The 17,647-nt window shown below is 37.1% G+C and overlaps 2 protein-coding genes across 2 annotated transcripts; both read left to right on the forward strand.

Annotated features, from left to right (window-relative positions):
- The first annotated feature begins 8,000 nt into the window (after nucleotides 1-8,000).
- On the forward strand, nucleotides 8,001-12,736 carry LOC116248489 (protein EARLY-RESPONSIVE TO DEHYDRATION 7, chloroplastic). The gene is made up of 4 exons (XM_031621297.2): nucleotides 8,001-9,299; nucleotides 9,638-9,804; nucleotides 11,751-11,835; nucleotides 12,336-12,736. Exons 1-4 carry the CDS (start codon nucleotides 8,242-8,244, stop codon nucleotides 12,520-12,522), a joined length of 1,497 nt encoding a protein of 498 aa, XP_031477157.1. The 5' UTR covers nucleotides 8,001-8,241; the 3' UTR covers nucleotides 12,523-12,736.
- A 616-nt stretch (nucleotides 12,737-13,352) lies between these two features.
- Nucleotides 13,353-17,013, forward strand: LOC116247147 (putative pentatricopeptide repeat-containing protein At3g01580). Its single transcript, XM_031619140.2, has 2 exons — nucleotides 13,353-13,500; nucleotides 13,662-17,013. Exon 2 carries the CDS (start codon nucleotides 14,012-14,014, stop codon nucleotides 16,367-16,369), a length of 2,358 nt encoding a protein of 785 aa, XP_031475000.1. The 5' UTR covers nucleotides 13,353-13,500; nucleotides 13,662-14,011; the 3' UTR covers nucleotides 16,370-17,013.
- The last annotated feature ends 634 nt before the right edge of the window (nucleotides 17,014-17,647 follow it).

Raw genomic sequence — 17,647 nt, forward strand, 5'->3', positions numbered from 1 at the left:
TTCTGCTTTGGTGAATCCAGCGTCACTTTTATGATTGATTTATAAGCAACGTGAACTTTAATGAGCATCTTTTGTACGATTAATTAGTTATTTTTTATTTGAATAATGTTTTTAATAATAAAAATGAATGGTTTTATAACATCAAAATTTTGATAGTAGAAAGATCATAAAAATGACTTGAACTAAAGTGTGATTTATATTGAGTTAGTGTTTGTAAAGTATTAGAAGGTTTACATTTTACTTAAAACAACTTTTAACACGGATTTAAGAAGTCTGGTTTTTATTTCATACTCAAGTAGTTTGGTATCTACCAATCATTCACACACACACACACACACACACACACACACACACATATATATATATATATATATATATATATATATATATATATATATATATATATATATATATATATATATATATATATAACGGGAAATATTAGAATTGTAATGCCTGCTTCTCCATATAACATTCGTCAAAATAGACAAAAAAAAAGAGTACTTATCTACATTCATGCCTGTCGACCAATATTTGAGATTCTTTGTTTGAGGGCCAACTTGCTTGGGGTTTATATATACAGGGTTTGGGGTATTCTAGTCAAGAATCTAACCGCATATATTAAAGCAGGATGCCAAAAGATATAAGAATCAAAAAGTTAGATTTTAAACGTTCAAAACGATCGAATTTTCTGAGTTTATATATCAAATATTCATTGCCGGTCATCCTCTATTTTTGGACATCTGAATTCTCAATCCATTCATAGTACTGGGAAGTTTGGCAAGAACAATTTAAGAATTATGAAAAAATGATGCTAATTTGAAAGGCTATATATATAGGATGAAAGGTCTTGCCGGATGTTGGAGACTGTCAAACAGTTAATATTTACACATTTGTCGCTTAAAAAGCAGTCACAATATTGGCATTAACGACCTTTTATGGTGCACTAAGGTGGTTTTAGTGATGATTTACAGTCATTAGCGATGAATTTATAGACTTCAACCATTAGGCACCCACTATGGTGTCATGTGTGTGTGTGTGTCTATATATATATATATACATTAAATAATGACTCTAGATTTTCAAAGTCATCTAGCCATCTAACTGGAGCTGTCTGATTTTAACATGATGAATGATTAAAAAAAAAAAGAAAAATGTGATTAATTCATATTTTTTTGTCTTTATTTTTCTTTCAACCATCTATTTATTTAAAATGAACAACCCTGGTTAAAAAGAAAATGTGACTATTTTCGTCATTATTTTTCTTTCAACCATCTATTTATTTAAAATGAACAACCCTAGTTAGATGGATAGGTGATATATATATATATATATATATATATATATATATATATATATATATATATATATATATATATATATATATATATATATATATAGAGAGAGAGAGAGAGAGAGAGAGAGAGAGAGAGAGACCTAAGTAAGGGGCAGGTATCTGTCCATATCCATAAGCAGGATTGAATATGTTAATCACCCCATAGTGTAAGTATATTCATGCTCTTTCCATCCGTCCCTCTTATTCAATCATGCTTTACGGATATGGACGGATCCCTCTTACTTAGGTATCTCTCTCTCTCTCTCTCTCTCTCTAAATCCGCGTGTACAGCAACTTGGTATGCCCAGTAGAAAGAAAGAAAGAAAAAGGATAGTTGAAAAGGATTGGCTAAAAACTGTTAAATCTCAAAGCAAGTTAGAAGAATAATGCAGCATATAAATGTGGGGTGACATGGGCATTGGGCCACGCGAAGTTTATTCTAATATTTTGATCAACTTCATGATTTGGGCCACCGCATTGTTGCAGCAATAGTGATATTCTGACAAGGTTGGAAGCTGAGACTTCAAAGTGATCTCCTCTATCTTTTTTCTGTTTTTTGTTGCATGATAAGATAAAAATATGTTGGTCGGTTTTGGAATTACAATAGTTCCCTAAGTGTTATATAAAGCTGCATCCTGATTAACAATATTATTGTTTATTTAAAAAAGACAAAAAAGCAATATTATTAAACAAATCGACATAAGAAAAGTTTTAAAATATTTGAAAAATTAACCCAAAAAATGATGGTATATTACCCATGGCATTCTTCTATCCACCAACAAATCAAATTAATTTTCTACCACATGATTCAACTCTAAGTACCTGATTTAGGGCAATCCAAGCCCTTTTTACTGATAACAAATGTTGGCTAAAAAAGTTTGTGTAGTCTTCATATATATATTAATTAGCACCTAAGACAGTTGATAACAAGTTCATCACTAAGGCTGAGAGAAAAATTTTGTGTAATGACCGGCGCCAAAACTGCTAATTTTTTTGGCTTGTTTTGAAGCACTAACAGAGGTTTAGTCCTTAGAGGCATGGCTTCTTTGGTCCGACTAACGGTCTGTAGGAAGGCAGATATCTAGTTTGATTTTTGTGGATGATATGCTCCTGTGTTTTAGGGTGGTGGAGTGCAACATCCAAATTGACGGATGCATTGTTGTCATGACTGATGCTAACGCAACTCAGGACCCCAGAAGTAGGGAGAGTCGGGTGTTTCAAGTACCATTCTGGGCGGCGGGGATGAACTTTTGACTCACCCGAAATTTTCAAAAAGTATAAAGAAATGTGAAATTGACTACTACCACTGGAGCAAGTATGGGTGCCAACTAAGATTGCAACCTTCTTTAACTTCATAGGTTGCTGGCCATGGATGACAATTTGCCTACCACAGTGGAGCCAACTTCATCTGTAATGACATGGAAAGAGATCATTAACATCTTTATAGGTCTTCTAAATTGCACAAACTAAGGTGCATGCATTTGATCACCTTGGATCTAAATTTCTATGGATTTAAAAACCATGGATCTTAGGTCAGTAATGTTTCAATGTAAATATGCATTAAGATGCACAGTTTGCTTCGACAATGGGTGTGTTGATAGCTTAGTTCTCATATACCAGGCCGATCTAAGATGTATAAACAAACACTAGATTTTACCATTGTGTGAAAAGAAGGATTTGAGATCCTCAGTTTATGGCCAAAATCTCAGATTTTGAGATCAGATGGAAGGGGAGTCGGAGCTTAAATTAGTGGATCTGAGATTTTCAATGATATCAAATCACCTCAAATCACAAATCTGAGGCTATCAAATGCCCCCTAAATGTTTACCTGCCTGGATCTCAGACCAGATTTGGATTTGAGGCTGAGGCTATTGAGTGAGGCTAAAACCAAAAGGCTAATCTATAGTGGGGTTAAAGATAAGAGTATAGGTAAGCTTCCATGATGTTGGAGAATTCCATAGTGAGAAGCACTGGAGACCCACTTTCTAGATGTTCATGGTAAAATATCCCTCAGTGGAGGTAAGAAGGCCATGTGCTCAAAGAAATATTTAAATCTGTGTGGGATCATATTTCATGGATAAGATTGTTTTTTTGCCACCCAAGTACTTAGCTTTTTGATGAACTCTGATAAGAAATTGGTTCAACAATATAATTTCAAATCCTTAAAGGGGCATTTGATAGCCTCATACTTGAGTTCTTAAGAACCATGGATTTAAGATCAGACCCTCTCCCCTCTGATCATAATCTGACCTTTTATCGATGCAAAAAAGTAAAATAAGGATCTTAAGTTTAATAATAAACCATGAATTTTATCGTGGTTCTTTTGTCACATCAGCAAAAGCATGTCACGTCAGATCCACATCAGATTCGTGGATTTCAAATCAAGAGTAATCAAACGGCCCCTAAGTGTGTTTCTGAGTGTCACTAAAAGTTTAGATGCATCTTGTGTTGTTCTTCTCTCATCTTCCTTAATAGTGAGAGTGAGACTGCTGATTTCTTTCCTGGTTTTCCATATTGTGAACAATTTACTTATGCTTTATTTAAGGCGCAATTAAAGCTCTTCCCAATCCATCATCATCGCAGTTTAGCCTTGTTATGAACTTTCAAACTATAATTTCTCGCCGAACTCCGTAAGAAACCTGAGGCCACTTACTAGAAATTGGTCACAATAGCTTTGAAATCTGTAGTGAAAGTTTGTGCGCAAGGTGTTAAAAAAATGATGGTTTCAGGCTTCATAATCTCATCATAAAAATGTATAGTAAAGCTGTTCTTATGCAGCTAGACGATGCTTCGTCAAAACAGAAAAGATAATATCAAAATAAAATATAACATATCTAATTGTGATGAAATTGTAAAAGTTTCTGTAATGCAAGAAATCACCGATTATCCAAATGTAGAGACAAATATTGTATTCTGCTGTCTAATGAAAGATGCTGGAGAGAGTCCACGAGAAATCTGTGAACGTAGATCATCTTGATTGAACCATGTTAAATCCTTCTCTTTGTGTAACTGTTTTTTTCATACAAAACATTATGGTATAGCATCGCAGGAAGTCCTAAGCATCCAATATTATGCAGGATATCAGTCCAAAGTCACAGAAAACACTTTTTTTTCAAAAAAAAAAAGAAAAGAAAAAAGCCCGATAAATTAAATGGCCATTTAAAACTAAAAAAAACACATTTTTTTAAAGAAAACATTAAAAACGAAAAAAAAACATTTTTTTCGCGTTTTTTTCAGTTTTTCTTAATGTCAAACAGTTTTTTTTTTCTATTCTTTATTTGTTGCAAATCTACTTATTTTGTGTCGTTTGTGTTATTAGCTTCTCACTTATTTTATTATTTTTTTTTCTATTCTTTATTTGTTGCAAATCTACTTATTTTGTGTTGTTTGTGTTATTAGCTTCTCACTTATTTTATTTTCCCTTCATTTTTTGTTTTTTGTTTTTTAATTTTAAAAATTTATTGTATTTTTCTCGTTTTCCCCCTTTTTCTCAAGCTCGCCGTATTATACCCAATAAAAAACCTCACCGTTTAAAACTCCTATACGTTATTTGTGACTATGATTCAAACTATTGCTAATACATAATATCTTACTTTCAAGTTTAGTCTCATATTAAAGATTGTGAGAAATTTTAAATGGCTTATCAAATGATGATTACTTATGTAACTGGTTGTTCTAGTCTCAACCTTTTTTTTTTTTGTGCTGAAATTGAAGTTGTTAAGGGGCGGATTGAAATCTACCAAATTGGTACCCAAGCCTGGCATAAGAGCGAGTCAGGTTGTTGCATGGATATCAAGATTACTTGTGGATTTGAGGTCTCATACATAATGATATGTGTGCCAAAAAGGGATTAGATTGTAACACTCCACTTTGAGTTTAGTCCTGTATTGAATATTAAGAGAAATCTTTAAAGGCGTGTTACCTAGTTATTTAAAGTGATTAGTGGACCGAATTAATATATAACATGTCTATTAATCCAAGCTTTGGAAACCATAGATCTGGCTTTAGAGGTGGAAATTACAAAGGTGGTACTAGAAATACTGGGGTGGTGGAAGAGACAATGGTGATCGACCCAGACTTTCATGGCAATCATGGGAAGAACTCATGATATTTCATGTGGATCAAATCAAATATCATGAAGTTCTAAAAAAAAAACAGAGTAACTAGTTTTGGTTTGAGTACGGAATCAAATATGGATATAATATCTTGTTTATAAGAGGTCTACAAGTGGGAGGGATATGATTCTGGGGCTTTGTCGTTGTTTACTTACAGAAAATGATTTCGACTTTACCTCTAATAGATTTATTAGTCTGTAGAGTTACATGTGGGCCAACTGCCCCACATATTTTCTTTATTTTCACGAGTGCCTTCAACTATTTGCTTATTTGTATATATTGGTGCTCTTTAAGGCATGAGAATTTTTAAAATAATGCCCATCGGCCCTAAATTTCTGATGAAGCTACTGAAATTAACAAGTTCATATTCAGATTTCAATATTTATATCTATACGTATGTGAAAATTAAATATTGATTAGAATGAGGAAAAAAAAGAAGTCTTTTCTATAATAATCCTTACCATATCAGCTATTATCTATATCAATAATTTTTTGTCTTAAACTTTCAATTTTGTCCTCATGTTTTTGAATGTAACGCCTGAGAAAATCAAATGCCTTACTGATTGAATAATAGTCCTTACATTGTTCGTTCTTTTCTATGTTCGTCCTTTTTTAAAATTCCCCACAACTTTTGTCATGTTTCTCAATCTAATAAGTGGGGAAATCAAATATTTATTCGTTTGAGGAAAAAAAAAAAAAGAAGCTTATTCCATAATAGTCTTACACTTTCAACAATTTTTATATTCTTACTCCTTATTTAAAGTTTTCCAAATACAGGTTCTTGTCTTCTAGATTCCCAATAAGGTATTAATGGATTCTTTGGCAACGTAGGAACGACACATCCCATAGTGTGGGGTGCGGGTGCCGGAACGACACATCCCCAAAAATTTAAGTGTAACGGTGCGGTGAAAATATTTTATTATTATTATTATTATTTTTAATTTATTATATATATAACAGAATAAACATATTATTACAATTTAATTATTAATGTATATAGCATACTTGAATAATTGTATTGCATAGAAAAATATTAAAACAACGTATATTATATAAGTAATTTAGTAATATGACATTCTAATTGGACTGGGGTGTGAGTCGGAGCCGCAATCATGTTTGGTGTGCACCCGACTCGATGTGAACTACAGTTCGGCAGTAAATAATCTGATGACTTAGGTTTCAAGTGTACTCATTCAAGTGAATATACACCAATCAACTAAACATGAGTGAAAATATATTAAAAAATAGTCTACGCATAAAAAGTTGTTTGTTAGGACATTTCACTTGTGACAATAAAATGCGTGTAAGCCGTGTTATTAAATGGTTTGTGTACTTTTCCATCATAAATGAAATGCCATAATATCTAGGTCCCCTACCTGACACCTATCCTGTTTGGCCTCTTTTGATATAATTTAGTGTTAAAACAAGTTTTCTTTTTAATTTTATATTTTAAAAAAATTTAAATGTTTTAAATAATTTGTTAAATTTTAAAAAATAAAAAAGAGGATAAGTATGTAATAAATATGTATAGGCCGATATGTTATATGAGTGAGTAAAGGCATGGCAATGATACTGACCCTTGCGACATTGATTGGACTACCTCACACTACGGGAAAGCACCCTTTTGCGACGGAATTTGGTTAGTAAGTCGTCTCTGTCTGCCGACACCACAATGGAAATTTTTAGTTCATCTTCTATCAATGTCTTTTTTCAATTTTATCAAATGTCTTTTAGAAGACATTGAGATTTTACATTTCTTTTAAGTCAAATTTCACCCAATGTTTGGATGGACATGGGTTTTAAAATGTCATAATCAACAAAAATTATTAATAAACAATCTGTTTTGTCATTTGTAATGGTAAGAACTAAAAAAAAAAACATAAAATCTTTTTTTTTTCCTATCAATTTTCTTTAAGAAGTAAAACATGTAAAAACCATGTTTTCATTATTTAAAAGTAGGTTTTTGGTGAACATCCGGAGGCATCCAGGTTTTCATAGGAAAATTTATCCCTAGGAAAAAAAATCTACATTATGTCCAACGTCAATTTTCTATCCGAATTCAGGTACTTATATTCAAAAAGGAAAAAGTTTATACAATGAGAAATTTACAAATCATCACTCAGCTTTTGATGTTTGAGAAAAGTAATTCATAAAAATGTGAAGATATAATAGAAAAACTGTTTTGTTGTTTTCGATTCTTTTTTATCAATAAACGTCGGGAGACCTCTCCCCCGCAGTTTTGAATCAGAATTAGAATAAAATTGACAATCGAATAGCGTTACTAATCATATCTTTTAAGTTGAGTTTTCAATAAAAGATGATTTCTCAAAATTTTTTTCTCTTGGTATAGTTTGTGAAAAAAACTCCTTATTTAAAAACAAACTAAAAGTAGTGTTCTAAATATATTTTAATATTTTTTGTTCATGAAAAGTACGTTTATGAATTATTTTATAAGCTTAAGCAATTGTCAGCAATATTTAAGACACCACGTATTTATAAGAAAGAGCGGCCACCTATAAAGTTTTTTCGTATGAGAACCGTTGAGATTCCGGCCAATCTTCGCCCCTAAGGAAAGGTTCCCCGCCGGAGGACCCACCGTTCGTGCTTCGTGCCAGTTGACGACGTCCACCACGCGTCTGCCACACGGCACGCGTCGAGTCCTCTCCGCGGTCTCGATACATATAACAGGTCGCCCTGATGCCGTTCCCCGTTCTTGCAACGGAAATCAGGATTCCAAACCGTCATCTGAAGGCAAAGAGCAAGGAAGGACGAAGAGAAGAAATCATCTGAATGCAACGAGCAAAGAAGGAAGAGAAGAAGATGGCGTCCTTATGGAAGAAGAAACCAGAACAAGGTGAAGGAGATCAAAAGCAGCCGAGTCTTTACCCTGTTGTGATCGAAACCAACCCTGAAAGAGACTCCCCATTCCTCTCTGACCATCAAAAGCATGCTTCATCTTCTTCTTTGTACCCGTCTATCGGTGCCGACAACTATAGTCGTACTGCTCCTCCTCCTCCGGCTTCCCGCGCATCTATTGATCCCCATCAAACCACTTCTGCTCATCCTTCGTCTTCTTCTTCGATGTACCCATCTCTGGATATGTCCGATCTCGCTGAGAACCTCTTCGCGGATGCCGAAGAGGAGATTCGTGATGCCAACCCTAGCGCTCCCTATCAAGCAACCGAAGAGACCCTGGTCACCGTCCCCGGTGCCATCGCCCACCTCATCGACAAGCAGTACAGCGTCGAGCTCGCCTCCGGCGATCTTTCCATCGTCCGGCTTTCACAATCAGGCAATGTGGTCGCCGTCTTCGCCAGAATCGGCGATGAGGTGCAGTGGCCGCTCGCCAAGGACGAGCCCGCAGTGAAGCTCGACGACTCGCATTACTTCTTCACGCTGCGCATCCCTGCGGAGGTTGGGTCTCCTACCTCGAAAGGTGGGGAGGAAATGCTCAACTATGGGCTGACGTTCACCGCGCAAGGGCAGGGGAAGGTGATGAATAAATTTGATGAGATTCTGAAGCAGTATAGCTGTTTCTCGGTGCAATCAGCCAGCAAGGTTCCGGGTGCGGAAGTGCTGGTTCCCGCAGCGGCGGAGAAGAAGGCAGATTCTGCGGAGGCGGCTGCTGCGGCCTACTGGACTACCTTGGCTCCCAATGTGGAGGATTACAGTGGGTCTGTAGCACGGGCAATCGCCGCGGGTTCTGGGCAACTGATTCGTGGGCTTATATGGTGTGGTGATGTCACTGTGGACCGGTTGAAATGGGGGAACGATTTTTTGAAGAAGAGAATGGATCCTAATGCTAAGCCTGCAGAGCTCGATAAGCAGACGCTGAAGAGAATCAAAAGGTATACCAATTGCCATTTGTTGTTTCAATGGCTCCGTCAGTTACTTGTCTCTGACTTAAGTTCCTTTCTTTCTTTTGCTTTTTGGCATTGCAAGTTTGTTTTTTATGCTCGAAACTTGTTCTTATCTTCATTGTACGTGTCTCCCTTCTCCAGTTCTGCAATTTGGTTATCAAAACTTTGTCTCGCGAAATTTTTGAATGATTGGTTAAGGGAAATTTTTGTCTTTTTCCCAAAGTGCATCTGAGTCGACTAGTATCGCTCGCTGCAATTTTTGTTACCGTTGAAGTGTTTCAAAATGTTTATGGTTGGATTGATTAATCGAGGAGTTGTTAATGCAGGGCTAAGTCTATATCCAAGATGTCTGAGAAGGTAATGACAGGGATCTTGTCAGGGGTGTTGAAGGTGTCTGGGTTTTTTACCAGCTCCGTGGTGAACTCTAAAGCGGGTCAGAAGTTTTTCAGTTTGTTGCCAGGGGAGATTGTTCTTGCTTCCCTTGATGGCTTTGGTAAGTATGCAAATTCCAACATTCTTTTTTGTTATTATGGTGGTAGATTAGATCATATGGGGATTGACTGTATTTATATATTAAGGACGCTAGGCTTAATTCTTTTGTCTGTCTTTTGTTTAACAAGTCACAATGCAGTCATTCCCTCTTAGTTTCCTTGTTTCTTCCTCATAATTCAGGCAATATCATGTTATCAGCCGCTTACAAGCTTCATTTGTTATTGTACATGAGATCTACTGCATATTTTTTGTGATGGTGTGCTTTGCATACTCTTCTGCGTTGACCAATTATGTCTGTCTATTAGACCTGAAGTGAAGCTCTGGTTCACGGGCGGATGACTATTTTTCAAGTTTGGTTAGGTGTGTAGGTGAGTTGGTGATAGCAAAGTGCTTTGCTTCTTCCTCTATCTCCCACCTGGCATCGGGATTGGTTTGCTTCTCATCTGATCTCCTAACAGTCTGGCGTTTCAAATCATGGTCCTAAGACTTATTGGCTCTTTTTTCCCCTTGGATGATGCGGATGGCATGATTGCCAAGCAAGATATTGGTAGTTTAGCAACTATTGGCATTTCGCTGGATTTTGGTATACTTGTTTTTTGGAGACGACGAGTCTTTAATTGGTTATGGTCCTTTTTTCTCCTTAATGTAGGACATGTTAGCTTAGATTGAGTTAGTTCATAGCCGATAGGATGGGGTTTTACTTGCTTATTCGCTCCTTTCAATGGTATTCCATGAACGGCATTTTTTCTTTCTGAGGTTTGTTTTGTGACTTGAACCCAATAATCGGGTTCAGCAGAGGCGAGTGTGGGGGCCAGCATGTTTTCAGATTCGTATATATCGGCTTTCTCTTTTGATTCCTTAGTAGTCCTTTTTATTATTTCCTCATAGTCTCTGTCCATCTAGAAGCAGGACCCTTGACATGCATGCTCGTATACCTGCTTCAAATTTATGGTTTCTCTCATTGTAAACGTTGGTTTAGGTTTCTCTTGCCACCTTACATCTCATGTTTCTATCTCCGTCTGGTACACGGTGTACTTCCGACTTGTTTTTTTTATGTAAATTTCTTGTCTGCATTTAGGATCCTTTCTAGCATTTCTTTTGCATTTCAAGTTCCTGAACTTCTTGTATTTACAATGAAAAAAATCAGTCTCAACTCTCAAGCAACTAAAACAAGCAAAAACTAGGTTACCTGGACACGTCTGATTTGTCCCTCTATGCGTGTCAACATGGGGATAGGGGTACGGGAACACGTCATAGTACATTTTGGATCAGGCCTCGACCTAATCCAAAACACATTAAACCTTTAATTTTCAACAAAGTCGGACCAAATCCAAAGCAACATCAAAACCCTTTTCCTTTTTAACAAAGTACATGAATTGTGTGTGTGTGTGTGTGTATATATATATATATATATATATATTGTTGTATCTCATACCCACATTTTTCTAAAATTGGCATACCCGTAACCATACCCAGGCGACTTAAAGCAAAACTCTTTCCAAATGAGGCTGTCAAGTTATTAACTACCATCAAGAGGGTAAGGCATGAAGTTACATACATGGTAAAAATGTCATTATTGGCTGATGCATATTAAACAATCTTGGTTTCCTTTGCCTTAGAAGTCACAGTAAATGCTCTTTAAACTATTCAGAGTCTCTGACTGTCGTCGTTGTTCATGCTGCTGATATTTGGAATACCATCCAAATCTCCAGTTTTCTTTTCATGTTCTTACGATTGAGAGGAACTTAGAAGTACATTGCTACATTTTATAATTTGATTTGTAAAAGTACAGGAACTTCAAAAATCTATTACCAAATTGAAATGTGTCTCGGTTTAGTTGTTTAATTCCAGTCCTCTGCAGTAGCTTCTCATGATTACAACTGTTTGGCTGAAGATCTTTTTTCTCTTCTACTGCAAGATGATACTGATATTTTAATTCTGGATCAGGTAAAGTCTGTGATGCTCTTGAAGTTGTTGGGAAGAATGTTCTGTCCACATCGTCAGTTGTGACAACTGGGCTTGTATCCCACAGGTACTTTTAGTTTCTTTGATGTCTTTCACTGTTTGAACTCGTACTTTTGCTTTTATGTGCTGGATGAGGTACAAAAATGAATTGCTTGTATAATGTTATTGGTTGTTCAGTTTGATTTTTTCTGTTTCTATGTTTGTTATCCATAGTTTCTACGGCGACACATTGTTTCCTTATCATACATTGACAATCCAGATCTACGTGGATGCACCAGCTTGGTCGCTGTTTCATCTTTTGCATATATATGTAGTTGTTGTCACATTGGTATCTTCTTAAACTGGCGATGTTGTCCAGTCATATCCTGCTAGATGGGAATCTATATGTCTGCAGATCATTCCTGCTATTATCAGGTTTCCAGTAATTCCGGTATTAGTTTTCTACTGTAAGACGACAACTTGTCAACACGTTGGTGGAATTTAGTGTTTAAGTTCCCCTTGGATTGGCTTCTAATGCAAATTCATCAACCAAACTAATCAGTAAGCATTTTTTTTTTCCTCCTGCAGGTACGGAGACCAAGCTGGTGAAGCGACCCAAGAGGGACTTCATGCTGCAGGTCATGCCATTGGCACGGCATGGGCGGTCTTCAAGATAAGGAAAGCCTTAAATCCAAAGAGCGTCTTAAAACCATCAACGATCGCCAAAACTGCAGCTAAAGCAGCTGCAGAAGCAGAAAAGTCGAAGAAGAAATAAAAGCAGCATGGCAGAGCAGAATTCAGTTGTGCCTGTAAATTTTTGACGGATCCTTTGTACACTTGGCTACTTTTACTCTTATTGCTTGAAATGGATGGTCATGTTTCCTGTTTTTTCTGGATGATTTTATACTCCATTGTCCTTTACTTTTATTTTTTTTTTGTTTAAATTATAGTTTCTCGGAAATGATAAAATATGTTTCATGTGTTGTGCATCTAAGCCAAACAAGGTTACCTTTATCACACGGGATACTCGTACTTAGCCATAACATGGAGAAACCACTTGTTTTAGAATAACACGTTGCCTATGCTTTACTCGATCCCAGATTAGATTCTCGATTGAAGATGTATCCAATCTGAATTCGATCCGTTGACATCCTCTAGTCAGAATTCGATCCGTTGACATCCTCTAGTCAGGAGCTGAGTGAGTGCCTAGTCAGGAGCTGAGTGCCTGATTTCGAGAGACAAAAATATTATCCTTATATGTCAATCAAAAAGGTTGGAGAGGCAATACAAATAACCCTCAAAAATATATAGAAGTGTCACTTAAAAGGGAAACCGCCAACAAATCTAACATAATGATGATGATGTTTAACTCAAAGTGAAGATTTGACATGTATACCTGAAATCATATGTTAAAAGGCTTAAGCCCTCTAAGAACTTAATAAAGGGCTAAAAGAGATGTTATGAAACAAACTTAGATATTAGGTGTTACGAAGAAAATAATTGAAGGCAGACTCCCACTTCCCTCTGAGTTTCACAAAAGTGGGAGAAGTCCTGTTTTCTTAATTTTAATCTCCAACGCTTACATATTTCTAACCAGCACGTGGACGACACGAGTCCGGTCATTTCTGGCCGGCATCCCCAAGTCCAACATGGTGGGACGGTATGGGGCCTCCTAGAGCGACACTCTGAGGCAGCGAGACGCTGGAACAGAGCATAGTGAATGAGTTTGCGTTTCCCGCCCATAAATCTGCAGGTCAGAACTCGAATAGTTTTGGCAACAAAGCTTGTCACTATTTCGATTATCTTGATTTGTTTTTTATGATTTATTGTAAATTATTCACAACTATAGTTTTTGATCTATTTTGTTAAGACCAATTGTGAATTTGTTCATGGTTATTTGGTTTACTTTTGAAGGCCAATTGTAAATTCGTTTATACTAGTACCCTCAGTCCCCTGATCCGGGTAGACGATACGAGGACATTGATTTCACGACAGTGAAGGACGCAATTCTATGAGATTAGAACTTTTTTCTACATGCAAGAAGAGGAGTTGCAGAATCCACTTGACCATCAACTCGACATAAGAGAGAGAGAGATGACTGTTCTTCTGTGCCGACCTTCACAGCTCTAGCTCTCCAATAGCAGAAACAACATCAACAATCTCTTTCGGACAAGAAATGCACATTGGGGAAGAAAGATGCAAGAAGAGCTTGTCTACTGGACTCCCTAGAAGTGATATATCGCTCGTTTTGGAAATGCTTATCGATGCACGCAAGGATTATGCTGCGGTTGGCGCGACTGCGAAACATAACATCATGGGTCCAGCAAAAACTACCATTCTCACCGCTCTCCTCACAATTCGCACCTCCCATTGTGTTCAAAGATCTCAAGTCCTTGCAGAAAACTCACGCTCTCCTCATTCAAACTGCGCTCGTGGAAGATAGTTTCTATATCAACAGACTCATCAATGCATACGCTGAAAATGCCAGGCTTGAGGATGCAATCTTAGTGTTCGAGCATGCGAAGAAGACAAATATTTTCATCTGGAATTCAGTTATAAGATGGGCTTACTTGTGTGGTTTTAATAGAGTTGCACTTGATTACTTTTATCGCTTGTTGGATCATCACGAAGCCATCAAATTCGATGTGTGTTCGGTCAAATTTGCTCTTAGAGCTTGCTTTGATTTGGGTTCTGTGGAGGATGGGGTCTTCATACACAGGCAAGTTTACAAAATTGACGGCGAGATGTTGCGTAACTTCTATGTTTGTGCTGAATTCATCCACATGTACGGTGGTTTAGGCTGCATAGACTCTGCTCGCCAAGTATTTGACGAAATGTCTGAAAGAAACGAGGTGGTTTGGTCTTTGATGATCTCCAAATACATCCATAATGGATATGATGGGGAGGCTATGAGTTTGTTTTCTCGGATGCGATATGAGGGATTCTCTTTTAATTCATTCATCATGGTCAGCCTGATTGGATTTTCAGCTTCCCTTATCGATTTGAGTCTTGGTTCTTGCATCCATGGTTGCGCTATCAAAAGTGGTTTGGCAGGTGATTCTTTCGTAAGGACCTCTTTGGTGGACATGTATGTGAAATGTGGATGTATTAATGATGCTTATCGAGTTCTTGGGGAAGTTCTTGAACCGAATATAGCTACATGGAATTCGATCATCTCTGGGTCAGTGAATCGTTACTTGTTTGGTGATGCTGTGAGATTGTTTAAGAAAGTCCAATTGTCGGATTTGAGGCCTAATTTAGTGACAATGTTGAGTCTGATCTCTGCCTGTGCTGGGCTGGGGTCAGGAAAGCTGTGCAGATGCATTCATAGCTTTACTGTTAAACTTGGAATTGATACACACCTTAAAGTAGGTAATGCACTCTTGGAAATGTATTCGAGCATTGGAGCCATTGATGATGTGTCTAAGCTATTCAACATAATGCAGGTGAAAGATGTGATCAGTTGGACCACAATGATCAACATGTATGGTTCTGCTGGTTGTCCTGTTAATGCTATGCAGTTCTTCTGGCAAATGAGAAGTGCAAATGTTGAACCCGACATGGTTTCAATGGTGGCCCTGCTTAGTGCATGTGCAGTGTTAGGTGATATACAGAAACTTAAGATCTTCCATAATCAAATTATCCTTTGGGGTCTGGAGTTTGAACTTCATATTGGAAATTCTTTAATATCAGTATATTTTAAGTGTGGTGACATGCAATCTGCAGAGATGTTATTTTCTTTGATGTCCCAAAAGAGTCAAGTTACTTGGGGTGCCATGATTGCAGGGTATATAATGAATGGCCAAGCAGAAAATTCTATGAGATTGATGATAAAGATGGTAACTGAGGATCAGACCAACAAAATGGATGCAGCTCTGTTGGTTAATGGACTGTCAGCAATTGCCGACCTTGCCAACTTGGCATTGTGTAAGCAGGTTCATGCTTACATGATCACTACTGGACTCGAGGAATGTTCCACTGTTCAAAATGCTTTGATTTCAGCATATTCCAAGTGTGGAGTAGTTGTGGATGCCAGAAAGGTCTTTGACAAGATGAATCAGAAGGATACCGTATCATGGAATGCAATTATATCAGGACATGGGATTAATGGTGATGGGGAAAGTGCTGTGTCTCTCTACCAGGAGATGGGCAGAAGAAATGAAGTACAAAGAGACTCTATAACATACACCAGTATTCTGAATGTTTGCAGTCATGCCGGCTTAGTGGATGAAGGATTGAATATTTTCTCCAATATGGTGACGGATGCTGTGATCAAACCAGAGGCTGAGCATTATGCATGTGTAGTAGACATGCTTGCACGTGCTGGGCGTTTGTCTGAAGCAGAGAAGTTTGTGACGCACATAGTTGAGGAGCCAAGTTCTAGCCTGTATGGAGCATTCCTGAGTGGTTGCAGGCTTTATGGCCATGTAAATTTTGTTGAACATGTTGTTCATATGGTCCCTGATGGTGATCCAGCAGACCCTGGACATTCAGTTCTCCTTTCGAACATCTATACAGCTGCTAGCATGTTCGATGAAGCAGCAAAACATAGATTTTCAATGAAGATCAAAGGTTTAATGAAAAAGCCAGGAATGAGCGTGGTTCAAACTTGTTACTCTTAAATGAACAAGCTTATACATTTCCAATTAAGCTGCGCATCAATCATTGGTTTTTTGGCTTAGGGAACTCATATGTACAAGTTTCAACGGACTCAATACAAACAAAACCAAAATGAACAACAATTAGCCATATTGCTGCTTTCTTCTTCTTCTCTTCACCTTCTCCAAGAGCCTCACACACCACAAAAGTGCAGCTGCCCTTTTTCTTTTTTCTTCTTCTTTTTATTTGTTCAAACAAATTAAAATGCACTTTTATTGAAAACTTTTGAAAGTATGAAGGCTCCCTTTTGAAAGTTTGATAAGAAAAAACTCCAGGATGCATTTCACTCCGATTATGCTTGGTGTGATTATTGATTATACTTGCTTGAACGAAAAACTTAAGGAGGCGTTTGGCAGTAGTAAAATATTGTTACAGTCCCACACAAAGAAATAGAGCAGATTCATGAAGCACTTGTCGTAATGTTTCATGAATCTACTCTATTTTTTTCAGTAGATTCATGAGATAATAACGATGAGCTGTTATTAACAAATAGCCTCTAGGTTCATGGGAGGCGTTCATGGCAGAACTGAATTTCACCACGGTAGGCAGAAACCACCCACTGTGGGTTGTTAGCTTACCACATAATTCTGATTTTCATGTCCAAGTACAAGACAGACCAATTTAAAGCTACTTTTTTTTGGTTTTGTGATTCATATTTATGTGCTGAAAAATAGCCAAGTGCTGAGACCGAGGAAACTCTACGGGCTGAAGAAAAGCAAATATTATGGAGGACTGAAGTTGCAGGTGTGCCTCAACTAGGACAAGTCACATTTCCTACTTGGAGGTTATTATTTTCTTTTCATTTTTTTTGTGTTGAAGGTTTTAATATAAAGTGAAATTGGGATTAGGGTATAGCCCCAGATTCGGATCATGGCCTTTCAACACCTCTCTTTTGCCCTAATCTTTCTCTTATTGCAGCTATTAGCAAATTTCTAACTCTTCCAATAACATCAGCAACATGAATTCTATGACCATTATATCAAGAGGAACGTAGTGGAGCGGGAGAACATAGTGAAACCGTCAAGGTTTTATTGCAGATATATATTTCTTCTATCTTTGATTAGTCTAGACTCTAGACAAGAGCTTTGCTATTGTAGATCTGCACTTTAGATTTACGCACTTAAAGTTTTACTCAAGGTTTAGGTATTATGAACTGTAACAAGGTTTGACGGATACACTTTTATTTATATACAAGGTTCGTTAGATTTGCGGACGACTTACTTTCTAATTAATGTTTTCTT

Source organism: Nymphaea colorata, chromosome 2 (genome assembly GCF_008831285.2).
Source record: "Nymphaea colorata isolate Beijing-Zhang1983 chromosome 2, ASM883128v2, whole genome shotgun sequence".
NCBI classification, from domain to species: domain Eukaryota; kingdom Viridiplantae; phylum Streptophyta; class Magnoliopsida; order Nymphaeales; family Nymphaeaceae; genus Nymphaea; species Nymphaea colorata.